This window comes from Salmo trutta, chromosome 1, assembly GCF_901001165.1.
Source record: "Salmo trutta chromosome 1, fSalTru1.1, whole genome shotgun sequence".
Taxonomy (NCBI): domain Eukaryota; kingdom Metazoa; phylum Chordata; class Actinopteri; order Salmoniformes; family Salmonidae; genus Salmo; species Salmo trutta.
Window position 1 is genome coordinate 60,541,627 of NC_042957.1, and position 27,222 is coordinate 60,568,848.

At 43.4% G+C, this 27,222-nt stretch overlaps 2 protein-coding genes and 1 long non-coding RNA gene across 4 annotated transcripts; 2 read left to right on the plus strand and 1 right to left on the minus strand.

Annotated features, from left to right (window-relative positions):
- Nucleotides 1–12,574, plus strand: LOC115203964 (band 3 anion exchange protein-like). Its single transcript, XM_029769096.1, has 20 exons — nt 1–170; nt 3,194–3,280; nt 3,430–3,485; nt 4,047–4,150; nt 4,265–4,311; nt 4,419–4,584; nt 4,785–4,993; nt 5,148–5,190; nt 5,552–5,736; nt 5,895–6,102; nt 6,344–6,547; nt 6,669–6,817; nt 7,032–7,226; nt 7,419–7,664; nt 7,871–7,960; nt 9,715–9,881; nt 9,963–10,204; nt 10,359–10,528; nt 11,008–11,181; nt 11,568–12,574. The coding sequence occupies exons 2-20, from the start codon at nt 3,254–3,256 to the stop codon at nt 11,643–11,645; spliced, it is 2,760 nt and encodes a 919-aa protein (XP_029624956.1). The 5' UTR covers nt 1–170; nt 3,194–3,253; the 3' UTR covers nt 11,646–12,574.
- Nucleotides 12,570–14,393, minus strand: LOC115203999 (uncharacterized). Its single transcript, XR_003880291.1, has 2 exons — nt 14,260–14,393; nt 12,570–12,766 (listed from the first exon to the last, which is right to left on the minus strand). It is a non-coding gene; the product is annotated as an uncharacterized LOC115203999 (long non-coding RNA).
- Nucleotides 13,902–27,055, plus strand: LOC115203970 (nucleolar transcription factor 1). 2 transcript variants are annotated; one of them, XM_029769109.1, is made up of 22 exons: nt 13,902–13,968; nt 14,296–14,394; nt 16,375–16,472; nt 16,620–16,792; nt 16,946–17,029; nt 17,210–17,365; nt 17,537–17,601; nt 19,466–19,592; nt 19,731–19,841; nt 19,963–20,096; nt 20,211–20,352; nt 20,458–20,499; nt 21,906–22,004; nt 22,208–22,363; nt 22,585–22,731; nt 22,839–22,949; nt 23,037–23,125; nt 23,231–23,420; nt 23,996–24,043; nt 24,171–24,239; nt 24,342–24,461; nt 24,575–27,055. In XM_029769109.1, the coding sequence occupies exons 1-22, from the start codon at nt 13,949–13,951 to the stop codon at nt 24,689–24,691; spliced, it is 2,397 nt and encodes a 798-aa protein (XP_029624969.1). In that variant the 5' UTR covers nt 13,902–13,948; the 3' UTR covers nt 24,692–27,055. The 2 variants fall into 2 exon arrangements, with proteins under 2 accessions (XP_029624969.1, XP_029624976.1); XM_029769116.1 differs by having other exon boundaries at nt 13,903–13,968; nt 16,375–16,427.
- The last annotated feature ends 167 nt before the right edge of the window (nt 27,056–27,222 follow it).

The window sequence follows — 27,222 nt, forward strand, 5'->3', positions numbered from 1 at the left end:
TTCTTGCCCCGGCGTACTTTCAAATGGGTGTTCCCTCCATTTTCTCTCTTTCTCTCTCTGTGCCTCTCCATCAGCCCCAGGTCACTCTATCATTGGGTACGTTTACGTTAGCATCGTGACGATCAACCTATTTCTACTGCCACAGACTAGGCTGGATCACCTTGGTGCAGGTAAGGGTGTGGCCTCCCAGGCCGGGGGTCCTTTACTGGGGTCTGTCATTGAGGGGGCTTGGGGGTCAGTGATATTGAGTGGAGTACAGGTGAGAAAAGGTGGGGATTTGAATGAAACATGCGACAGACAAACTTTATCTAAATTTCCATATATCTGAGGTTTATACTACAATTGTATCATATATGCCTATCAGTGAGAATACATTTTTAGAATGACATAGCTGCAAGTTGGAGTTTGTCTTTCTACAACCCAAGTCTCTCAATTAGTCTGTTGCTAACTAACCTTACAATGACCCAGGTGTTTTTTTCTTGTTTGTAATTGGTACAAAAATGACTGTAAAATCTAACCAGCATTATGTGTGAGTTGTATAGTACAATTTAAGCTCTGTAGTGTTTGGTTGTGGCCCGTGATGTTTCAAATAACAGCTAACATCACACTTCTCTTCATCAGTTTAATTAGTGATGGTATATGTGAAGAAAGTTGGCTTTTTTACGTTTTCCCGCTCACCTTAATTTAGTGGTCAACGGAGGTTTAAAAAGCTCAGGGTCACAAGGTTTGAGAGACTATGGCGGTAGTGAACAGTATCTTCTTATCTGTCCATCAGCCTCTGTTGTTCCAATGTTATTCACATTTGCATAGTATTTCTAATCAGCATTGTTTTATGTGTATTTGGAGCACTACATATTTATTGTGTAACCAGATATATGAAGACACAATTTTAAGTTAATACACATTAAAATATTCTACTTCTCACTGTACACTTAAAGATTTGTATTGCCTGTCATTGTACCACGAGTTACCACCAGCCTTTTTTTTTCTTTACTGTTTTTGGAGTAGAGTAGATCTGTTAAATTACAAGTTACTGTACAAAATAGTTGTTACAGTATGAGTTGTAATATTGTAAGTTACTGTAATGGATGACTAGAGCACTAGGGTGTCTGTCTGTCCTGAGGAGGGCGTAACCCAGAGATAAGACTCTGTCAGTCTCCTACTCAAACCACTGCAAGGGCCACACTGTCTCAACGGCTGACTCATGGTTAGGAGCACGGCTCATAGGGGCTGTGACATGAGCTGGTGGTATCTTGATTAAATGGGCCTCAAAATGTGTCATAAGTGTGTTTATAAGGCTTACTTGTGTAGAGGTTCATATGCCCTGTTGGTTGGGCCTGTGACACATTGTGACCAATTTGGGTTCACTGTGTGTTTGAGTAGCCCATGAAAACATGACAAAAACAGTCCATTTAGAGTTGGCACCAGATTACCCCAGATAAAGTTTACCCCAGATTATCCCAGTTAGAGTTTACCCCAGATTACCCCAGTCAGAGTTTACCCCAGATTTACCCAGTCAGAGTTTACCCCAGATTACCCCAATTAGAGGTTACCCCAGATTACCCCAATTAGAGTTTACTCCAGATTACCAAAATTGGAGTTTACCCCAGATTACCCCAGTTATAGAACTGATGCAGGGGCAGTTGAGTCTCAGGTATTCCCAGAATTATTCTTCAGGCCCAGGGCCATAAACCCCATCCTTCCCACAAAATGGTCACGATAGAGCTGAGAGGTCTAGACTAGAGCAAGGTCTTAATCAATGTCACTGTTTAACCATTGATTGTGACATTAGAGGGAATCCCCTTAGCTCTTCGGAGACTAAGTCATTGATACGTTTATATTTATAAGGCCATACTGAGACAGCTCCCTTTTCACCTGTGTACCTACGTTGTCCAGCAGAAAAGTGACAACTATTGCCTGCGCTCACATGTGCATTGTTGACTGTGCCTAAGGCCCGTACAGAGCTAGAGGAAAAAAGTTCATTGTTTTTTAAATATTTTTTTTATTTAACCTTTATTTATTATTTATTATTTTCTTATCCCGGGGGCCTGGGATAAGAAAAAAAAATACAATATAAATATAGGACAAAACACACATCACAACAACAGAGACACAACACTACATAAAGAGAAAACACACAACATAAAGAGAAAACACACAACACTACATAAAGAGAGACCTAAGACAACAACATAACAAGGCAGCAAAACATGACAACACAGCATGGTAGCAACATAACATGAAAACAACATGGTAGCAACACAACATGGTAGCAGCACAAAAACATGGTAGAAACATTATTGGGAAAAGTCAACAGCACAAAGGTCAAGAAGGTAGAGACAACAATACATCACACAAAGCAGCCACAACTGTCAGTAAGAGTGTCCATGATTGAGTCTTTGAATAAAGAGATTGAGATAAAACTGTCCAGTTTGAGTGTTTTGTTGCAGCTCGTTCCAGCCGCTAGCTGCAGCGAACTGAAAAGAGGAGCGACCCAGGGATGTGTGTGCTTTGGGGACCTATAACAGAATGTGACTGGCAGAACGGGTGTTGTATGTGGAGGATGAGGGCTGCTGTAGATATCTCAGATAGGGGGGAGTGAGGCCTCAGAGGGTTTTATAAATAAGCATCAACCAGTGGGTCTTGCGACGGGGATACAGAGATGACCAGTTTACAGAGGAGTATGTGCAGTGTGTGCAGTGCAGTGACGTGTCCTATAAGGAGCATTGGTGGCAAATCTGATGGCCGAATGGTAAAGAACATCTAGCCGCTCGAGAGCACCCTTACCTGCCAATCTATAAATTATGTCTCTGTAATCTAGTATGGGTAGGATGGTCATCTGAATCAGGCCCCTTCCATTTGGAACAAGCTTCAAGTAGTCCTGGAAATTACAAGAGCTCCTACATTTAAATTTGTTTAAAGCAAGGGTAAACACTATGATATAAAATGAAGTGAGGGGCTGTCAGTGTTTTGACCCATAGTTGCACGACACTTCCCTAAACCATGTTGTTGCTCAATGTGTACATTTATTTTTTTTAAATGTAGTGTTTTGCTTTTTTTGGCCAGGTCTCTCTTGTAAGAGATTGTTCATTTCAATGGTAAAATAAAGGTCAAATGCATGTCTGTATTTCATGTGTCTAATTCTAGTGTGTTTGTGGTTATTAATTTATGTCAATGTGCATTCACATTACAGGGTATGCACAAACGTTGCTGAAAGTTTAAGGACAGACGAAGCAAGCACTGACACACTCCAATGGAGAACGATCTGTCTTTTGGAGAGGTGGATAAAACACATTTTATTGCATTAATGCAGTAAATGGGATGGGGAAATATGAATTGTCAATTCAAAGTATTTGTAGCATTTTATTTACATATTTTACTTTGACCATTATCCCCCCCCCCCATCTTTCTTTCTCTGATTCCATCCAGGATGTCATGTCCTATGAGGAGGAGAGTGACTCTGCTTTCCCATCTCCGATCAGACCGTGAGTGCTCTCCCCTCTTAAAAGTTCATTTTTTAAGTCTAATTAGCATTTTCTTATACAAGAAGTCCAACCTGAACAATATTTGAAGGAATTAAATGAATGGGTGAAAGAGTCTAAAACAAGATATTGTGAATGCAGCTACATCAAGTGGTTGTCTAGATTGTCAGTGAGAGTGATCAGAAGTAGGGCTACTGTAAATGATTATACAACACCACCCCCCACTGGTCTAAACCAGCATGACATCCTTATCTGAGAAGGCAGGACTGATAATGCAGAGCTTGCCCAAGTCTCTCACTGAAGTCACCAATCTCTGGTAACACAGCCAGCGAATGGTTCTGAGGCTACAGAATATACAGACATCATACAGGCTTTTGCTGCCCCCTTTTGGCCAGAACGCCAAACACCAGGAGCTGCAGGTACTTCATGAAAGAAAGGAGCACAACCTGGCCTGTTGTCTGTAAGATCTGGTGAGACATGGACAGGTGCTGAGGAGCAGAACACCTGCGTCCCGTACCCCCCCCCTCACTAACCTGGTTCTCCCCCCTCCCCCTCCCTCCCCAGGACCCCACCGGGCCACAGTGGCAACTATGACCTGGAGCAGAGCAGGCAGGAAGAGGACAGCGACCAGGCCATCCAGAGCATCGTCATTCACACCGACCCAGAGGGTGAGCACTAAACGCCCATCAACACATTCTCTCTACTCCCCTCTGTATGTCTCTCCTACACAAGTACACCTCCAATGGAGTGGTAGGACTGAACACTACCTCTCTGTATTTCAGCCTATCTGAACCTGAACACCAACGCCAACACCAGAGGGGATGCTCAGGTAAGCCCCATTTGGGGTATAGCTTCAAATAAACGGATACCTAGTATATTGACAAGGAAGTTGCCATTTTGAACCTGAGCATGATGTTGTGTGTGTGTGTGTCTCAGGCCTATGTGGAGCTGAATGAGCTCATGGGCAGCAGCTGGCAGGAGACTGGCCGCTGGGTGGGCTATGAGGAGAATTTGAACCCAGCAACGGGCAAGTGGGGCCCCTCCCACGTCTCCTACCTCACCTTCAAGAGTCTGATCCAGCTTCGCAAGATCATGAGCACAGGTGACTATCTGGAACAAATTCACTGTGTTTATCACTCAATCTATAATAATTTCTTGACATAATCTGGATAATTTCATGAGGTTATTAGCAAATTAATCTTTTCTCAGAGCCACCATATGAAACCGTATTTCCAACAATAGATGGCAGGCAGCAACAGGCCATGTTTGACCTATCCCAAAACTCTGTCTGTTTGTGTTCAGGTGCGATCATTCTGGACCTGCAGGCCAGCAGTCTGTCTGCTGTGGCTGAGAAGGTGGTGGATGAATTGCGGAGCAAGGGTGAGATCCGTGCCACTGATAGAGATGGCCTGCTGAGGGCTCTACTGCAGAGACGCAGTCAGTCTGAGGGAGCTGGAGCTCAACCCCTGGGAGGAGACATCGAGATGCAGACCTTCTCTGTCACCAAGCAGGTAACACTAGGCTTAGGATCTATATCCCACCGCTAAATCCAAATATCATTCTAGCACTTCATGACTTCATTTAACCTCTCTTCCTCTTTCTTTGATAAATCTATCTTTCTCTCCCAATATCTCACTAACTGACCTTCCTCCCTTTGCTTTTCAGAGAGATACAACTGATAGCGTGGAAGCCTCCATTGTCCTCTCAGGTAAATCGTGTGTGAAAAGTGAAATATAACTCACCACCAACTTTTTACATTTATTTTACTAGGCAAGTCAGTTAAGAACAAATTCTTATTTACAATGGCGGCCTACACTGGCCAAACCTGGACAACGCTGGGCCAATTGTGCGCCGCCCTATGGGACTCCCAATCACGGCCGGTTGTGATACCGCCTAGAATCGAACCAGGGTGTCTGTAGTGACGCCTCTAGTATTGAGATGCAGTGCCTTAGACCGCTGCGCCACTCGGGAGCCCAACTGGATACTCTGCCTGATTTGCCTATTCAACCATTTATTCTAAAGAATATGGAGACTGTAATCTAAGCTCTATATGTGTGTGTTTGTTCCAGGGGTGATGGACTCCCTGGAGAAGCCTGTCGTGGCCTTCGTCAGGCTGGGGGACTCTGTGGTGATAGAGGGGGCCCTGGAGGCCCCTGTGCCGGTGCGCTTCGTCTTTGTGCTGGTGGGCCCCAGCCAGGGAGGAGTGGATTACCATGAGAGTGGCCGTGCCATGGCTGCCCTTATGGCTGACTGGGTGAGAAAATAGGAGTGGAAAGAGGGATGGGACTTATTAAGGCCAAGGAGCACAAGGGGGGAGGGGAAGAATGAGGAGATGCTTCATAGTATCTAGATAAATCTTTTCAGTGTTTTACAATAGCTAACCATGCTCTCCCCACGTCTCTGGTCCTACAGGTCTTTAGTCTGGAGGCTTACCTAGCCCAGACTAACAAGGAATTGACCAATGCCATCGCTGATTTCATGGACTGCAGCATCGTCATCCCACCCACTGAGATCCAGGACAAGGGCATGCTCCAGCCAATCATTGACTTCCAGAAGAAGATGCTGAAGGACAGACTCCGCCCCTCTGACACCCGAATCATATTTGGTGGCGGGGCCAAAGGTCAGTCACACAGACTAACCCTGTAGTTACAACTAATCTAAATCTACATATAACTTGTTAATTAAATTTCCAAATTAGGGATTGTTTACTTTGGCCTACATTTCCTTCTAATATGATTTTCCAAATAAAATTGATGTTTAGAAAATGCAGAGATTCTGGAGATTCTAGTCTAAACACATCCAAAACACTTGCTCTGTCTGTACTCATTTTGAGTCATTATTTGTTTTGTTTTTGTATCCAGCTGATGAGGCCGATGAGGAGCCAAGAGAAGACCCGCTGGCCCGGACAGGCATTCCCTTCGGCGGGATGATAAAGGACATGAAGCGGCGGTACCGCCATTACATCAGTGACTTCACAGACGCCCTCAACCCCCAGGTTCTGGCTGCTGTCATCTTCATCTACTTCGCTGCCCTGTCCCCTGCCATCACCTTCGGAGGCCTGCTGGGTGAGTTCATGTCTGAAGGAGGGACCCACCTAGTATCATAGAGGACAGGAGCACTGACTGACTCTATATAGGATTTGTGGGTAGGCCTGCATAACAACATCCCCCTGACCTCTGCCTCCAGCCGATAAGACGGAGCACATGATGGGCGTGTCTGAGCTGATGATCTCCACCTGCGTCCAGGGCATCATCTTCGCCTTCATCGCAGCCCAGCCTACACTGGTCATCGGCTTCTCTGGACCACTGCTGGTGTTTGAGGAGGCCTTCTTTGCGGTATGTATCATAGAACTTTCACATTACAGCTCAGTGAGCCCTAGCTCTGACCCCTGATGACAGTATGCTGAGCCATCACTGCTTCATGTCCTCAGGATGTCAATCATATTAAACATGATTTGCATTGGCCATTATGATAACTATGAATTTCAAAGTTACAATGCAAGTACATCATTAACATAAACAACTTATTTTTATAAATCCCATTGTCTAGTTCTGCAAGTCCCAGGAGATTGAGTACATTGTGGGCCGTATCTGGGTAGGCCTGTGGCTGGTGATCATCGTGGTGGTTATCGTGGCCGTGGAGGGCAGCTTCCTGGTCAAATTCATCTCCCGCTTCACGCAGGAGATCTTCTCCATCCTCATCTCCCTCATCTTCATCTACGAGACCTTCAGCAAGCTCGGCAAGGTACCACACATCACTCCACCTCATCTCCTCACATCCATCCCAACATTTACATCCATCCATCATCCTAAGCACTTTTTTATACCTCAACTGTAAATACAAAAATAAAACCTGTTTTTCTCCTTTCCTTCACACCCCTCCTGTCCTCTGCTGCTAATTCATCTACATACCTACTTTTCTTCTCTTGTTATTCAGATCTTCAAAGCTCACCCTCTGGTTCTGAACTATGAGCACTTGAACGACACCCTGGACAACCCTTTCCACCTGGTGGTCAAGGAGCAAGTAAAGCATCATGATGATGGCAACATTACAGTGGAAGAGTTCCTACATGAGAGGGCCTACCCCAACACCGCCCTGCTTTCCATGTGTCTTATGTTCGGGTGTTTCTTCATCGCATACTTCCTCCGTCAGTTCAAAAATGGCCACTTCCTCCCTGGACCGGTAAGAGCTACAGCTGTTTTCAACAGTGATGACTACTGTCTGTCTGTGAGCAAAGCGAACTTTTAACAACCTGGTGCTTACACAGTATGTTACTGCTGGACAGTATTGAAGAGAGATGAATCAGGATAGGGTATTTTAGGGCTGGAGAGACCCCTCTGTGTTCTGTGTGTGATAGCCTTCACTTCATATGCTTTCCCTATCACCAGATTCGTCGGATGATTGGAGATTTTGGTGTTCCCATTGCCATTTTCTTCATGATCGCTGTGGATATCACCATTGAGGATGCCTACACTCAGGTTAGTGATTTATAGGTTTGTGTTGCCTTGACTAAAAGGTGATCTCGGTGTATAACATATTACTCTATCCTTAAACTGTTTCATTTAAGAAGGGATATCTAGTAATAGATTAAATGCAGCATACAGTGAGGGAAAAAAATATTTGATCCCCTGCTGATTTTGTACGTTTGCCCACTGACAAAGAAATGATCATTCTATAATTTTAATGGTAGGTTTATTTGAACAGTGAGAGACAGAATAACAACAAAAGAATCCAGAAAAATGCATGTCAAAAATGTTATAAAATGATTTGCATTTTATTGAGGGAAATAAGTATTTGACCCCTCTGCAAAACATGACTTAGTACTTGGTGGCAAAACCCTTGTTGGCAATCACAGAGGTCAGACGTTTCTTGTAGTTGGCCACCAGGTTTGCACACAGCTCAGGAGGGATTTTGTCCCACTCCTCTCTGCAGATCTTCTCCAAGTCATTAAGGTTTCGAGGCTGAAGTTTGGCAACTCGAACCTTCAGCTCCCTCCACAGATTTTCTATGGGATTAAGGTCTGGAGACTGGCTAGGCCACTCCAGGACCTTAATGTGCTTCTTCTTGAGCCACTCCTTTGTTGCCTTGGCCGTGTGTTTTGGGTCATTGTCATGCTGGAATACCCATCCACGACCCATTTTCAATGCCTTGGCTGAGGGAAGGAGGTTCTCACCCAAGATTTGATGGTACATGGCCCCGTCCATCGTCCCTTTGATGCGGTGAAGTTGTCCTGTCCCCTTAGCAGAAAAACACTCCCAAAGCATAATGTTTCCACCTCCATGTTTGACGGTGGAGATGATGTTCTTAGGGTCATAGGCAGCATTCCTCTTCCTCCAAACACGGCGAGTTGAGTTGATGCCAAAGAGCTCCATTTTGGTCTCATCTGACCACAACACTTTCACCCAGTTGTCCTCTGAATCATTCAAATGTTCATTGGCAAACTTCAGACGGGCATGTATATGTGCTTTCTTGAGCAGGGGGACCTTGCGGGCGCTGCAGGATTTCAGTCCTTCACGGCGTAGTGTGTTACCAATTGTTTTCTTGGTGACTATGATCCCAGCTGCCTTGAGATCATTGACAAGATCTTCCCGTGTAGTTCTGGACTGATTCCTCACCGTTCTCATGATCATTGCAACTCCACGAGGTAAGATCTTGCATGCAGCCCCAGGCCGAGGGAGATTGACAGTTCTTTTGTGTTTCTTCCATTTGCGAATAATTGCACCAACTGTTGTCACCTTCTCACCAAGCTGCTTGGCGATGGTTTTGTAGCCTATTCCAGCCTTGTGTAGGTCTACAATCTTGTCCCTGACATCCCTGGAGAGCTCTTTGGTCTTGGCCATGGTGGAGAGTTTGGAATCTGATTGATTGATTGCTTCTGTGGACAGGTGTCTTTTATACAGGTAACAAACTGAGATTAGGAGCACTCCCTTTAAGAGTGTGCTCCTAATCTCAGCTCGTTACCTGTATAAAAGACACCTGGGAGCCAGAAATCTTTCTGATTGAGAGGGGGTCAAATACTTATTTCCCTCATTAAAATGCAAATCAATTTATAACATTTTTGACATTCGTTTTTCTGGATTTTTTGTTGTTATTCTGTCTCTCACTGTTCAAATAAACCTACCATTAAAATTATAGACTGATAATTTCTTTGTCGGTGGGCAAACGTACAAAATCAGCAGGGGATCATATACTTTTTTCCCTCACTGTATGTATTTTGTGTGTCCCCTGGCAGAAACTTGTGGTGCCCAAGGGTCTTATGGTGTCCAACCCCGATGCCAGAGGCTGGTTCATCAACCCCCTGGGAGAGAAGAAGCCTTTCCCCGCCTGGATGATGGGGGCGTGTTGTGTGCCAGCCCTGCTGGTCTTCATCCTCATCTTCCTCGAGTCCCAGATCACTACGTTAGTAAAATCGTCTTCATGTCCATAGTCCCTCCACAACCGCCAAGCCTCCTCTCATTGTTTGACCTCTGACCTTTCTAGGCTGATTGTGAGCAAACCAGAGAGGAAGATGGTGAAGGGCTCTGGTTTCCATCTGGACCTGCTCATCCTGGTCACCATGGGTGGCATCGCCTCCCTGTTTGGGGTGCCCTGGCTGAGTGCCGCCACCGTGCGTTCTGTCACCCATGCCAACGCCCTCACTGTCATGAGCAAGGGACCCAAGCCTGAGATCGAGAAGGTGCTAGAGCAAAGGATCAGCGGCATGCTTGTGGCTGCCATGGTCGGTAAGTGCTACCATATAGGTTACTGAGATTTAGCTGATGCAGTCGATCCCGACGAACAGACAGAACACTGGGTGTCTAAAGAAAAGGTCAGCACAGTCCTTTGTTGAGCTCCTAATAATGTCTGAGAAATGTTTGTTGTTCCTGCTATTCCCAGGTGTGTCTATTCTCTTGGAGCCTATCCTGAAGATGATTCCCATGACGGCTCTGTTTGGAATCTTCCTCTACATGGGTATAACCTCACTCAGTGGGATCCAGATGTGGGACCGAATGCTTCTGCTTATTGTACCCAGGAAATACTATCCTGCTGACGCCTACGCACAAAGGGTATGCTGCCTCCCTCCACGCCCCAATTGTCCTCCTTTCTGTTTCATAATTTTATATCATTATTTAATTTATGAAACATACCAGACAATTCCTACACAATAACACACTGTGTCAATCACAACGTAATTATCTGAAAAATCATACATTTCCTTTGCACTTACAAGTTTTACACCACAGTAAATATCAGGGGCGAAACTTTGGTTTTAGAAGTGGGGGCGACATCATTTTGTATTTTATTTTTATGCAATCGGATAAACACTCCAAACAGCCTACCCGACCACTCGGAGGCGTCCACATGGTCCTAAAGCACACCATTGCCTTGTTTTGTATCACATTCCAAAGATAAAACTGGGGGGGACAAAAATGCTATTTCAGAATGTGCCCGTCCCCAGTGAAGGTTATGCCCCTGGTAAACATAAGTATATATCCAATGTGTTGCCCGTCTTAATAACCCTCCTTCTCTCATCTCCTTACTGCAGGTAACTACTATGAAGATGCACTTGTTCACTCTAATCCAGATGGTGTGTTTGGGAGCTCTCTGGATGGTGAAGATGAGTGCCTTCTCCCTGGCTCTGCCCTTTGTCCTCATCCTCACCATCCCCCTGCGCATGGCCATCACTGGAACACTCTTCACTGACAAGGAAATGAAATGTGTAAGTGGCACACAAATGTTTTAATGTGGTTAACTACAATCACAACACATACATATGTTTTGGGTAGGAGCCTGGTCCCAGGTTAGTACCTTATGTTGTCATGCCGATGAGTGGTCAGAAGATTTAGCTAAATCACATACAAATGAGAACAGTATGGACCTGATGGAATCTGCAGAGAACATTTTCAAAATACCTATTCAGCTGTTGATCAATAGAATGTCAGTATAGCTATTCATTTTCTACATATTGGGTTCAGTATTATTTCTATTGGAAATGCTATATTTCAAATCATTTCAGGAGGTTTAGAATACATTCTGCCTCTAATAAATCAGTGTGACTCAACTAAACTGTGTGTTTCTCTAATGAGACTGTGTGATCTGTTGTAGCTGGATGCCTCTGACGGCAAGGTGAAGTTCGAAGAGGAGCCAGGAGAGGATATGTACAACGAGTCCCCGTTGCCATGAACACCTGGACACGATCTTTCACTTCTCAACTCGCTGCGAGGATCCAGTGAACTCAAACAATGCTTTAATAGGGACTGGTGTCTAACACATTTATTAGTATGTGCCATCAAAAAATATTCTTAAGGAAAATGTATTTTTAGCCAACTGTCCTGAAACCTCATTGCAATTGGGTATGTTTGTGTGCCATGCTAAAATGAAGGTCTCGGGTTTTCAAACCTTTTTAATGACAGGTAGCCTAATACTCTACACTATTAATATGACAATTAATATTTATCTCTCAAATACCCAAATAATGCCAAAAATATAATCCCATCACTATTAGGCAGATAAATAGATAAATGCAATATTATAAGTCACACGAAAATGCTTTCTATGGGACTGTTATTTTAGCCTTGGTTCTGTAGCCTATTTTATACCCTAGTTACATTACTCTCCCTTGTTAGTTTGGTTTTATGCTTCATTGTGATTCATTGTGTGCTTATTGAATGAAAGTATTTTGTAGATGACCTTTTGGTTTTGTTTAGTTGCAAGCTAAAGTGTGAGTATGGAGTTAAAATCATCTTAGTTCTATTGTTGGGTGTCCAGTGGTGTCACTCATTCAGTTCTTATACCTAAATACATATTTACTTCAGGATGTAATGCTTCCGGGATGGCAAAGGTGAGAGGGATACATATAGGAAAATGATTGATTAATCACTGAATGAATTGTAACAATAGAATGATTATGTGGGAGAGAAATGTGTAAATATGACAAATGAATCACAGCAATAAGATCTGACTATAGGCCCATTGCACTATTTTTACATTGATCAGGGACAGGTGTAAAAGGACAGCTGTATATTTGGTTTATTGTATGTGGATGTGTGTTTGAATCACTGTACAACTGCAGTTTTGATTTTCACCCAACCAATTAAAAACATTTTAAACCCTTTCATTTTTTTATTTGAGACATTCCATCACTTTATTCATCAATGGTAGGAGGGCTGACAGTGCTGGTCCCCAGGAGCACTGAGAAGGGCGCCACTCCAACACGGTTTAACGAGGCTGTGCGCTCATTGGAAAGTCATTTGTTTCCATTGGATCTGGCTGTCTGGATTGGATGGCTGGATTACGCCCACAAACTGACAAGGTGGAGTTGGAAGAAATTACATGAGTGAGAAAATGAAACCGTCAAATAGGCTACTAGACTTTGCAAATAGGAGCACCACTAAAAGTATAGGCCTATCCATGGAATACAATTCCAGTATCGTTTTCGCAATCTGTCAACAGAGTTAGCGCTGGCATGAATATGTTTATGACACTTTTTTCTCTCAAAATGTTCAGTAGGCTTTAACACTGCAGATTGTTATTAAATGTTAAATGCATTATGCTATAATTTGTGGAATTACTTTGATGTAACAACAGCTGACTAAAGTTCCACTTTAGTGGAAGGCAGCTGTCTGGGACAAATAACTTTTACTAAAGTATCGGTAGTCTAAAAGATTTGCACTCGCTCATTGTCCTCGGTTGGCAACGGCGGTTCGGAGAGCTAAATGTGGAAAAATAGTATGGCTGTGGGTGATGCGTTCGGTAGCGGGGGAGAGATCGAAAATGCGGATGTCTTTGCTAAGAGAAATGGTCGGATCGAGAGAGCTACGCGTTGAGTGGAAGGAGAAAGCAAGTGAGATGGAGGCGGGGGGAAGTTCCCATCTCTGCGGGGACTGGAGCGCCTGTGCCCTGGACCGGCGGCGCAGTGCTGGCTAACATTCAACCCAACCCTTGTTCCACAACGAGCTCTACTCACGCTGAGACAGGTAAGGCTCACAGCCACCTCCGTCAATTCGACTGCTAAAAAAATATATAATCAAAATTATTTCCACAAACAATTTACGCTCAATATGGTTTATTTTCTCCCTTGAGTAATTTTAAAAGAACACCTCATCTTGAATGCGTTGTGTTAGCAAAACACTGACTACTGTAGGGTAGACCATTCCGAGGTCGCCATACCCGAATTTCCTCTCCTTTACCACGGGTAAGAAATGCGAACTATAGGCTATACATATGGTATTCATTTATAACATTTGCATTGATTATGGATCACCGTCTATTTGGAATTTAATTCACCAATGTATCATATTTTCTGCTAAGAATTGACTATTTCCGCGCCGAGACCTCCATGCGGTTGTTGACAGAACCAGCCGCCTCTCTGGTTAGCCATCATGGATCTCAGTTTAATATCTCACCGTGTGGGCTCGCCCTCTCTCGCTTGACAACCATCATTGCCAACCTGCGAAAACCAGTCTTTGGTACTGTTATAGTTGCCTATGATCCTGGTGCGGGGCAGGTTAGTTGCACACCCAGGCTTACTTTAAACCCTATTTCTTGCTAAGCATGTAGTGCGCCATATGAGCTTGTCACGGTCGGTATCCTAACTGACTCGCGCTTTGCCTGTAGCATGGCCGCTCTGGAACCATCCTCGCGCCAGTGAACCATTTGCAATCTCGGATGTACAAATATTTCATTCTGTGTGGTGTCAACTTGATACAATGTAACCGCGGATTGAAACCTTGTGAATGATGATATATTGTAGTTACTTATCCTCATTTCAATTCTGAAGATTAGCGAAGATTGTTACCATTTATTTCCCTTTTTCTTCATTCGTGTGCCTCAGTCTTCATGACCCATCCTCGCCACACGGCTACAAAACCTGGTTTACCCCGTGTTCAACAACAGCTGAAAGAAAAGTCGGGGTGGATAGAACCGTTTCACGGTGAGTTTGTTCATTTAAATCGTTGTTTTTCAAGAAACACAACAGTGCATTTGTCTGTCTGAGATGAATGATTTTCTAAACATGATTCTCTTTCATGGAGACGAGGTCAGTGTTCGGGTCGCAGTCGTTTGGAACAGGATTTTTTCCTATGGGTTAATGCAAAACTAGTAACGTTAGGCCAATACGTAATATTTTGAACGACCAATTACAAATGCATTTATCTAGTTAACGTTCCCTGCTATATTGATTGCACCCTAAATGTATATACAAAATAAAAACGTAAATCATTATCCATGGTGAATCCCCTGAAGTTAGCCAAGCTTTAGCTAGCTACCATAAAAGTTGACTGGTCTGGTGGTGGTTTTCATATTTTACATTTACAGTAGCTAGCTAACTAGTTACTATACCTTTTTAAACCTTAAAATGTATAGATTATTGTCATTTTAATTCTTTTTGCAGGTGGCCACCGTGTTGGCTAACATATTGCTGTAAATTAATGTAAATCTGATGGTTGCTAACATAATATAGCTAGCGAGTTAGCAGCTAGCTAACCATTGCATTGAACCAGCGTAGTGCGGTTGTAGCTAGCTAGCGCGGTCGGTCGTTGGCTCGGTTGGGGTTTGTCTACCCCCCAAACCATCTTATCATACCAGGATATTACTTTTACATTTCCCCTAAACTGCATTGATTTATTGGGACACTAGCTAACTATGTCCAACCACTGTTTTAAACGCATCATTAGACCAGCGATAATTGTATCCCCCTTAAACGCACTGGCAGTCCAACACAAGCTCGTGCGTACCGTATCACCAAGAACGGGTAAACAACAGGCGGGGTGCTGACTGCAGAGTCGCCATCACATATCCCAAATCGGTTACGCCTCGCGCAAGAATGTCCTGCTTTTTCGAGTCTTTTTCGGTTTGGTTATGGTTGCTTGCTGCGATACTAAAACGATTAAAGCATAGAAACGGGTCTCTGAGGACTATTCCCAACAATGTAATTTATTATAAAGCGTAATATGTATCCCTCTTTGGCCCCTCACAAGAGTCGGCCGATAGAGATTCAAGGCGGAGGCAGGTTTCAATTCCAGCTCAATGTTGCTAGTGTGGTTTTGTCGAGTGGTTCATTTGGTAGTAATGTTCCCTGGCCACCATTCCCCTTCGTTGGAGACCGAAAGCAGATCTCCCGTCCATAGTCAGCTGGTTGCCTACAGCTGCCTCTAAACGTTCGCTTCCTCCTTCTGTGGAACCTCCCCACCACCACTCCGAGAAAATCCTCCATTACCGACCGACAGAAAGCAAAACGAGTTGCTACTTTAATGTAGAATAAGATAGCATATTTTCCAAATCGACATACAGAGAACATTACCAGTCGTAGCCTTCTGCGGTGTTATTTGAGATGTGAAACCGTCACAAGCTATAGCCTGTCTCACCGTGTAGCGTAAACGTTTAGGGGCGGTGTAATAAACATTAATAACCATCATGTCGAGGTCGATTTTAATTTCCAGGATTTTAAAAGGCTGGAATTTCTTACCTAATAGCTTGTTTGGAATGATTAAAAGCAGTCGAGTTATCTCTGTCCAATAAATCTTGTTTTCAGTATCACATTTTACACACTTAATGTAATATGCAAGTCAATATACTAGTAGAATGATTTACATTTTTATTAACCTCTAACCTATGCCATTTCAAATGTGTTTAACCTCCAAGCATAATTTTTTCACATATATTTCCTAATATCACAAGGCATAGCATTGGCCAAAGTAGTTTTCTGTTACTTTCTCACATTTGCATGCATTAGGTGGATGCATAGGTAACTTGGCTATTATGTATCCTGTGTAGATTTTTTTTTTTTGCTGGCACAGTAGTGAGAGAAAATTGTTGGTAAGATTAATAATGACTCACTGCACCTTGTATATTATTCACAGCCATTAAAAGAAAGGCATAGTGTTTTATTAGGATCTGTTTTGTTTATGTGCAGGTTAAAGAAAGTACAGATGAATGGAGAAATGGATGCGTCCACTAAAGACCAAGGTGAGATCATAGTCAATCAACGTGAGATCATAGTAGTCAATCAAGGTGAGATATAGTCACAACATGGAACTTTTTCCTTCCATCCCCTTCAGAATATTGTGCAAAATAGAGAGATTCATGATTTATTTTCACTTCAGCCAGGATAATGGTTGCAGGACAGGTAAGCTGATGTGTGTCCTTGTGTGGCTATAGTGTGGACGCAGGACGACCTTCTGAATCTGCTAGAGGCCATGAAAGTCAATCTTCCCCAGAAGGACCTGGCGAAGTACAAGACGTCGGAGTCCCATCTGGACTGGGAGAAGGTGGCCTTCAACTCATTCACAGGAGAGATGTGCAAACAGAAGTGGAACGAGGTCTCCAAAGTGGTACGCCATGTGTCTATTATGCTATACTGTGGACTGGGGTATTGTGTATTTGAGAATAAAAGTGGATTTCCAACTCTTGTCAGTTCAATATGTACATACTGCTTCTTTCCTCTGCAATGCGTTTTATGTTGTTGTTCTGTGTCTTTGTTTCAGATCCGTAAATTTCGCACATTAACAGAGCTGATTTTCGATGCCCAAGACTTCATCAAGAACCCGTATAAGGGCAAGAAGCTGAAGGTGAGCTGCATATCCACGTTTTATGATAGACACTATCAGTTGATACTTTCACAGGTGACACGTTATTTTCTTAGAAAATTGTCATCAGATGACTGATTTGACTGTCTTTTTGTGTGTAATTTTACTCGTATTTGGTATTGTTCTTTCGAATGTTCTTTTGTTTTATTTTTCACTGAACAGAAGCATCCAGATTTCCCTAAAAAGCCCCTGACGCCATATTTCCGCTTCTTCATTGAGAAGAGGGCTAAGTATGCCAAGCTGCACCCTGAGATGAGCAACCTAGACCTCACCAAGATCCTCTCCATGAAGTACAGAGGGCTGCCCGACAAAAAGAAGGTCAGAAGCAGGGAGAGAGTGGGAAGGAAAGGAAGAGAAGCAATTAAAGGGAGGGATATAGTGACGTTTGGGATGGGGGGTAAATATGGCCTCCCTGGTAGATACAATTTATTTGAACTGAGTAATTTGCTGACGTTGCTCATGGTCGACTGACTTGTTTTTTGACAACAGAAAAAATATCTAGAAGACTTCCAGAAAGACAAAGAAACGTTTGGGCACAGCATGTCAAAGTTCAGGTAAGGTTCAAATTTAGGTTATCTGCAACTGGAGTAAATATATATTTGAAGGGGGATTTCTCCATTGTGTTGAATGTGTTTTAATTTGCTTGATGAGTATGTTTATTTTTATTTAACCTTTATTTAACTAGGCAAGTCAGTCAAGAACAAATTCTTATTTACAATGACAGCCTACCAAAAGGCAAAATTAGGTTAATGCAGGTTTAAATATATACTTGTGTATTGGTTTTAAAGAAAGGCATTGATGTTTATGGTTAGGTACATTGGTGCAACGACAGTGCTTTTTTTGCAAATGCGCTTGTTAAATCAACACCCATTTGTCGAAGTAGGCTGTGATTCAATGAGAAATTAACAGGCACCACATCGATTATATGCAACGCAGGACACGTTAGATAACTACACACGGTTGATGATATTATTAGTTTAACTAGTGATTATGTTAGATTGGTAGTTTTTTATAAGAAGTTTAATGCTAGCTAGCAACTTACCTTAGCTTCTTGCTGCCCTCGCGTAACAGGTAGTCAGCCTGCCATGCAGGCTCCTCGTGGAGTGCAATGTAAGGCAGGTGGTTAGAGCGTTGGACTAGTAACCGGAAGGTTGCAAAAATGAATCCCCCCCTGAACAAGGCAGTTAACCCCCATTCCTAGGCCATCATTGAATAAGAATGTGTTCTTAATCTGACTTGCCTAGTTAAATAAAGGTGTAAAAAAAAAAAAAAATACACAAAAATCGGTGGCCAAAAATACCGATTGTTATAAAAACTTGAAATCGGCCATTACGATTAATTGGTCGACCTCTAATTCTGACTTAATGAAGCTCGGCCATGTGCTTCTTGTCAGTAACAACCACATCATCAACATTAAGGGACATGGGCAGCTGTGAGAAGGAGGGTTTATTCTCCATGTCTTTAACTGTTTTCCAGAGCTTCTTGGGGTTAGACCCATGGAGAGAGAACTGCTCCTTAAAGTAACTAACTTTGGCCTTCCGGATAGCCTGAGTGCACTTATTTCTCATTTGCCTGAACGAGAGCCTGAGTATGCGTGTGCCGAGCCTTTCACTTAATGCAATTCTTGAGGTGTAGTAACTGCAAGATCACGGTCAAACCAGGGGCTGAACCTGTTTTTTAATTTAAATTTTCTTTGTGTGCACGTTTAACAATACCACAGAAAATATCAAAAAAGAAGGTCCAAGTGTCTTCAACAGGGGATAAAGCTGATTCTATACCATTTTAGAGGCCAGTTCATGAAGGAAGACTTGCTCATTTATTTTTTTATTTTTTTTAGCAAGCGTCTATGACACATCAGGACAGGTCGTTTCACTGACCAGCCATTACAAACGCAGGCTGTAAAACAGTGTTCATTAAGGTCAGAAAACACCGGACTGATACCGATCAGGATTATTTGTGAGGATAACATTGAGGAGAGTAGCTTTTTCTGGGTGTTTGGAGTCACAAGTAAAAAGTAAAATATCATTGTTATGCACTTTGTTTCTTTTTTTTTTTTCTTGGCTTTCAAAATAGCATCAGACCAAACACTACTCACTCAGTTCCAGGTTGGACGGTATCCTCAGGTCTCTGCTGTTTGTTTGCTAGAGCACCCTCCGTATAGCTTGGAAAAAGGAAACCTTGGTAGCAGTAATCTCTCCGGTTAATTCTGGTCAAAATTAGGTTTTAGGTTCGAAGACCATGCTGTGGAGGGTAGCATCCTGCATATGTCCCTGCCGAAAAATCTAAGTTTATCTAACTCCCAAGTCTATCCTTTTGTAAAAAAACATGTTGAAAAATGTGAGAGCTCACATGCAGCTGTCTCTCTCTCTCTCTCTCTCTCTCTCTCACAGTAGTCATTGGGTTTCTGTGTGATTATAGGGAGGACCATCCCGACCTGGTGGAGAGCATGGCAAAGAAAGGTTCTAATGTGCCAGAGAAACCCAGGACGCCTCAGCAGCTATGGTACAGTCACGAGAAGAAGGCCTTCCTCAAAACACACGCAGACGTGAGTTACGCTTTTCAGGACCTTTTGTTAGCACCTACAAAAACACAAATGTTCACACTCAATGCTAACATGCTGAAGTTGAACTATGTCCATCTGAAGCAACATATATGTTCTTGAATCTATAATATCTGTTACTAGGCGACCACCAAAGACATTAAAGACAGTCTTGGGAAGCAGTGGACACAGCTGTCAGACAAAAAGAGACTCAAGTGGATTGCCAAGTCCCTGGAGATGCACAAAGCATATGAGGTGAGAGCATCCTCAAATATGAGGCACAAGACTCTGAAGATGGCCAAATTACTGCCTGACTTGGGTATTTCCAAGAGGGTTAATTGATTTTTAACCCGTGACCCCTGTTTGTTTTCCACAGGAGGTGATGAAGGGCTTCATTGAGACTCACCCAGAGCTCAACATGAGCAACGAGGACATCGTCAAGTCCACCCTCACCAAGGCTGAGAGACATCTGAAGGACAAATCTGATGGCAGGCCAGACAAACCACCCCCGTGAGTACTAATCCCCACCAGCACACTTTTAATCTCACCACTGGGTGATCACACTGTTAACTGGACATGGTGACGAGGGTTGTGACCGTGTTGTGTATTCTGTGTGTGTTTTAGGAATGGTTACTCCATGTTCTGTGCTGAGTTGATGTCCAGTATGAAGGACGTGCCCAGTACAGAGCGCATGGTCATGTGCAGCCAGCAGTGGAAGCTGCTGAAACAGAACGAGAAGGACGGCTACCAGAAACGCTGCGAGCAGGTCTGTACTTCACTAGCAGGTGGACTGTTCACTCCAACGTTGACTTTTTGGACATGCTGTCAGAAGTCTTACAAGTGCTCAAGTTTTCACAATTCTGTTTTTCAGAGAAAGAAAGAATACGAAGTCGAGATGAACCGGTTTCTTTGTGTAAGTTTGTTTTTCTACATGTATGTGTGTCTATATACAGTTGAAGTCAGAAGTTTACATACTTACACGGAACCCAAACCGGCTGCGCGCGTGTGCCATCGTGCATAAATTAATTTTGGCCCCCCCCACACCAAACGTGATCACGACACGCAGGTTAAAATATCAAAACAAACTGTGTAGACCTCCACAAGTCTGGTTCGTCCTTGGGAGCAATTTCCAAACGCCTGAAGGTACCACATTCATCTGTACAAACAATAGTACGCAAGTATTAACACCATGGGACCACGCAGCCATCAAACCGCTCAGGAAGGAGACGCGTTCTGTCTCCTAGAGATGAACGTACTTTGGTGCGAAAAGTGCAAATCAATCCCAGAACAGCAAAGGACCTTGTGAAGATGCTGGAGGAAACCGGTACAAATGTATCTATATCCACAGTAAAACGAGTCCTATATCGACATAACCTGAAAGGCCGCTCAGCAAGGAAGAAGCCACTGCTCCAAAACCGCTATAAAAAAGCCAGACTACGGTTTGCAACTGCACATGGGGACAAAGATCATACTTTTTGGAGAAATGTCCTCTGGTCTGATGAAACAAAAATAGAACTGTTTGGCCATAATGACCATCGTTATGTTTGGAGGAAAAAGTGGGAGGCTTGCAAGCCCAAGAACACCATCCCAACCGTGAAGCACAGGGGTGGCAACATGATGTTGTGGGGGTGCTTTGCTGCAGGAGGGACTAGTGCACTTCACAAAATAGATGGAATCATGAGGATGGACAATTATGTGGATATATTGAAGCAACATCTCAAGACATCAGTCAGGAAGTTAAAGCTTGGTTGCAAATGGGTCTTCCAAATCGACAATGACACCAAGCATACTTCCAAAGTTGTGGCAAAATGGCTTAAGGACAACAAAGTCCCAAAGCTCTGACCTCCATCCTATAGAACATTTGTGAGCAGAACTGAAAAAGCGTGTGCGAGCAAGGAGGCCTACAAACCTGACTCAGTGACACCAGCTCTGTCAGGAGGAATGGGCCAAAATTCACCCAACTTATTGTGGGAAGCTTATGGAAAGCTATCCAAAACATTTGACCCAAGTTAAACAATTTAAAGGTGATGCTACCAAATTCTAATTGAGTGTATGTGAACTTCTGACCCACTGGGAATGTGATGAAAGAAATAATTCTCTCCTATTACTCTGACATTTCACATTCTTAAAATAAAGTGTTGATCCTAACTGACCTTAGACAGGGAATTTTTACTAGGATTAAATGTCAGGAATTGTGAAAAACTGAGTTTAAATGTATTTGGCTAAGGTGTATGTAAACATCCGATTTCAACTGTATCTAGTGAATGAGAGCAGAGGCAGTATGTATGTTATTTACTCAGTGTCTGTCTGTCTCTGCAGAGTATATCAGAGGAGGAGCAGCAGCGTGTGCTGGGGGAGCAGAAGATGATTGGCTTTAAGAAGGGCAGCGGGGGCAGCAAAAAGAAGAGCAGAGCAAAGGTAAGTCCCACAATGCGTCAGTATCACTCACCTCATCAGCTCCACATAGTACACAATAACAATCATAAGGAAGTATGAAATGGAGATGACTGATAAAATTACAATCTCAGACAAAATAGATATTGACTGTAGTATGCATTATTTCAGAGGGGATCAATAAAGTTGTATTGAATTGAAAAAAGCTCCCATCGCTTAAATTGCAGCCTAGCCCAGAGAAGCCCAAAAGGCCCATCTCGGCCATGTTCATCTTCTCTGAAGAGAAACGTCCCAAGCTGCAGCAAGAGCGACCAGACCTGTCTGACAGTGAGCTCACCAGGCTGCTGGCACGCATGTGGAACGAGCTCTCAGATAAGAAGAAGGTACACACCCCAGTTTAATAAACACTACCATAGTGCAGCTGAGGGAGGGTTCTGAGCAGTAAGATGCAGTATATAAATATCTATGGTATAGAATAAATGCAGTACAATGCATGACCGCATCAATTATATGGCATCGGCTTGTGTCGATGAAAGGGGATTTCTGGTTTCAGCCTCTAACTGTGATTGTTAGCTAAATAACTGACGTTGACTTCCCCCTGTAGGAGAAGTACAAGCGCCTTGAGACGGTCCTGAAGGCAGAGTCTGTGAAGAAGGGACAAGAGGAGCGCAGCCGGCTGCCAGACACCCCCAAGACTGCACAGGACATCTGGCAGCAGAGCGTCATAGGAGACTACCTGGCCAGGTTCAAGGTGGGTGACACAACTATGGCCTTGGATCAGGACTGCCTTTTAAAGCATGTTAACTCCTCCTTCTCCCCTGTCCTCACTATCTACCTCATTCCTCCTGTGCTTTACAGACCGACCGGCCAAAAGCCCAGAAAGCCATGGAAGCCACTTGGAACACCATGGAGAAGAAGGAGAAGATCATGTGGATCAAGAAGGCAGCTGAGGACCAGAAACGATACGAGGTAAGTGGAATCCAGTGTGTCTGAAAGGCAGAGGCCCCAGAGATTTAAGTGCCCTTTGAGACTTACTGGCATTCTTTTTGCTGACAGAGGGAACTGAGTGAGATGCGCTCTCCTGCAAGCATCATTGCATCAGGGAAGAAGATGAAATTTGATGGTGAACCCAAGAAACCCCCATCGTGAGTATTTCTGATGGAATGATTCTGTCTGTGTTTTTGATAAACTTACTTCACTGTGTTCACCTATAACTATATTGATGTAGGATATGTAAACGTACCTTTCAGGAATGGCTACCAGAAGTTCTCTCAGGAGATGTTGTCCAACGGAGAGCTGAACCACCTCCCTATGAAGGAGCGCATGGGGGAGATCGGGGGCCGCTGGCAGAGGCAGCCCCAGAAGGAGAAGGACCGCTACAAAAAGATCGCTGAGGAGAAACAGAAGCTGTACAAAGTAGAGCTGGAGCGGTGGCTGGCGGTACGCCGTCTTTGATTTGTTGCAGACACTAAGTCAAAATCAAATGTATTTTATAGCCCTTCTTACATCAGCTGATATATCAAAGTGCTGTACAGAAACCCAGCCTAAAACCCCAAACAGCAAGCAATGCAGGTGTAGAAGCACAGTGGCTAGGAAAAACTCCCTAGAAAGGCCAGAACCTAGGAAGAAACCTAGGGAGGAACCAGGCTATGAGGGGTGGCCAGTCCTCTTCTGGCTGTGCCGGGTGGAGATTATAACAGAACATGGCCAAGACCAGCATGGTCAAATAATAGTAATCACAGTGGTTGTCGAGGGCGCAACAGGTCAGCACGGCCAGGTGGCCTGGGGACAGCAAGGAGTCATCATGCCAGGTAGTCCTGAGGCATGGTCCTAGGGCTCAGGTCCTCTGAGGGAGAGAGAAAGAAAGAGAATTAGGGAGAGCATACTTAAATTCACACAGGACACCGGACAAGACAGGAGAAATACTCCAGATATAACAGACTAAGTGCATTGAACATCCTATCAATTCTGTGCCTGTAATGACCTGACAAATTAAAATGTCCCTGCTTTCACAGAGCTTGTCCTCACAAGAAAGAAATGTGTACAAGGAGTACAACTCACAAGTAAGTCGTCCGTGCTATTCTATTATGTCTTAGAGTGAGAGTTATCACAAACTCTCCCTGTAGTTGCTGGCAAATTAACATGTAAACAAACTGAGTGTTAATCTTAATCTCCTGTTGTCTTCCTCAGAAAAGAAAAACCCCAGTGAAACCAGGAGGCACTGCAGCCAAAGTTAAGGCCAAGGTAACCAAGAAGTCGGTAAGTCCCAGCTCTGTTCAGTTTATCATTACCACTCTACTTTTACTACTCTGCTCTTAAGTCAAACATCATTCATCTCTGACAATCAATCTTCCCCCCCAGGACACAGAGGACGAGGATGATGATGATGATGAGGAGGAAGAGAAGGAGGCTGCCTCATCAGATAACGATTCGTCCAGTGCAGAGGACAGTGAGGAGGAAGATGATGATGATGATGACGACGTTAGTTTTCAGACTTGTGTGAAATTCATCATTGCTGTTGGAAATTATAATGGTGCCCTTGACTGACATGACATGAGGCTAATGTTCTTGTTGTGCGACACCGCCTCTTGCAGAATGAGGAAGATGATGACGACGATGATGAGGAGGCGGAGGATAAAGAGAACAAGTCAGAGGGAAGTAGCAGCAGTGATTCGAGCTCAGTGGAGACGTCGGACTCTGATTCAGACTGAAACACTGGTCCGTTGTGACCCAAGAGAGACTGAGCAGCGCTGAGCCAAGAGTTCAGGGAGCGCTGCCATTGTGCCGGCCCTGCTCTCTTCACAACCCACCACCAGAGGGAGCCCCTGCCCCACCATGTCCATTTCTCACTTGCTTTCTCTTTTCTGTGTTTCTTCATTGGTGTTCTGTACAAGGAGGGTGAAGACCCTACCACCACCACATCATGTCCTTCATCTGTTATTCCTCCAACCCTGCCTTGACCTGCTCCCCTGCCCAGCCCACACAACGCTGGGTTCAGGTGGGGACATTTGGCTTCCTTTCTATATTCTGTGGCTAATAGGTTTCTATTAGCTTTTTTTTGGGTGACTGTTGATTTTGGCCCCATCCTGCTTTGTCAGTGTCTGTCAGATGCTAGAGGCCACGGTTACAAAGGGGGGAGCGGGGAGTTGTGAACAGGCCTCCTAGAGCCAAAGAACCTATTTGTCTGGGGGATTATTTTAGGGTGGGGGGTGCAGGGGACCAAATAATTGCACTCTTGAGAATGTTTCCTTTAGTCTTTTGTTCTTCAGCGCCTCTCAACTTTCTTCCTGCTCTCAATGTGTATGTTTTAATTATTAGGTTCTTAACGAGGTGGTATCTTCAGGAAAAATTAAGCCATTATGAATGTCTCTTGTTGTTGCTGGAAATTTAGAGGAGATGTATTCATCCACAGTTTTTGTTAGATTTGGATGCATTTAGAAAAATGGCTTTTACCTGTCAGGTGTTGACAGGTGTTCAAGTTCAAAGGTGACTGACAGTCTATTTATTTATGCTACATAGAAATGCGTCCAAGCTATTTTGGGGGACAATTTCAAGGGTCTTTGTGGAGCAAGTCCAAGACAATTCTTTTTGACTCGTTGGTTCTCATGTTGATTTTTCAGTTTAGATTTGTTCGTCCACTGGCCTGTTGAACAGAATAAATAATGAATGTTTCTTAGTGGTATCAAAGGAATATATCGTTTATCGATTAAGAGTTTTTGCTTGCCACTCTTACAGAGTAGTTATTTTTGCCCGGACTGCAGATATGAGATTTAATTCCAAACAGACTATGTTGTGCAATTTAATATTGGTTTTGATTTCTTCCTTGAACCACTGTTTTACACTTCTATTTGATCTAAAGCTGATTTAATGAATTTGTTTTAATAATGTCGAGGGCTGTGGTCAGTTCCATTTGAAATCAGGGATAGATTGAAATGGATCCATTTAGTTCTTTTAAATTAAATAAAATTGACCCCAACCCTGATATTCTTTTAGTCGAAGTATCCCCAAAAAGCTTTGCACTTAATGTAAGCCTGTCCCATACTTCCTGTGGTCAACAGTCAACTGTTCAGCCCCTTCATGTGTTTGTGTGAGAGCGACTGCATTGGTGTGTGCTGTCTGCATCCTGTGTTTGACTGTGGCTTCGATTATGTACCCTCCTCCATGTGTGTACTTCTCCACTCCCCAAGGATTAAAAAACATTAGCTTGGTGAGATAATGGGCTAGACGGAGTTCCTAAAAATGTTTCTTACACCAGTCGCATGCTTTTAAATCCTTGTGGGGCAGTGAACGAGTTTGCACTTAGGGGAGAAGGGTACAGAACCCGACTACAACCTGTGAAGGATGTATGTGCCTGCGTGGTGTAGGAGGCACTTCTCATCCCATTACCACACAAACACCTTGATGTAGATTTTTTTAATGCCCTTTTCTCAAAATGATTGAAGCCGAGTCATGTGTGGTCCTGTTGGTTACCAGCACAAGGACATATGCGTTAGACGACCCACTGGACAGGTTATGTCATAAGTTTAACTTGTTTCCAAGACAGTACAATGGGTTAACAATGGTCCCAGTTTTAAATGGGACTGAGTTAGTCCATTTCTAAATCTCATAATTGTTGACTGAATAACACCAGCATGGTGGGCTATATATGATTTGGTGAAGGGAATGTGGGAAATGTTATGGAGGGTGGCATACTGGATTCGGGAAAAGGGATTTGGGGAAAGGTGTTGCCAATGGGGATACAACATACTGTTGTATGGTATTTGTAAATATTGCTTTTTTGTATTGTGCGGAATTACTTTGATTTGTAGTTTGATTTATTTGGCCAAGTCTTGTCAGTGGCTCCATCTGAGGCGTGAGTCCATTGCTTGCAGGGGAAACGTTTTTTTATTGTATTTGTCCGTTTTAGTTATTATCTCTCCCCATGTTGGTTTCTTTGTATAAATGACTAAATGAGAACGGCTTTACAGATTTGTACTGCTGATCATTTGACACATTTTTGATGTTTTTTATAGCGGAGGGTGTTATGTCCCTGCTATTTAAGCATTTGGCAAATAAACTTGGTCTTTAATAAAGTATACATATTGCAGTCATTCTTTTTTACAAATGGTTGTAGGTGTTATGTGATGGATGTTGAAGACAATTGCCTACTGAAAATGGATAATGGACCACTTCAAATAATATGTTCGAAATGCCGACCAAACAATAGTGTCCTAAATAAATGGATAAATGAGAATTTCTTCAG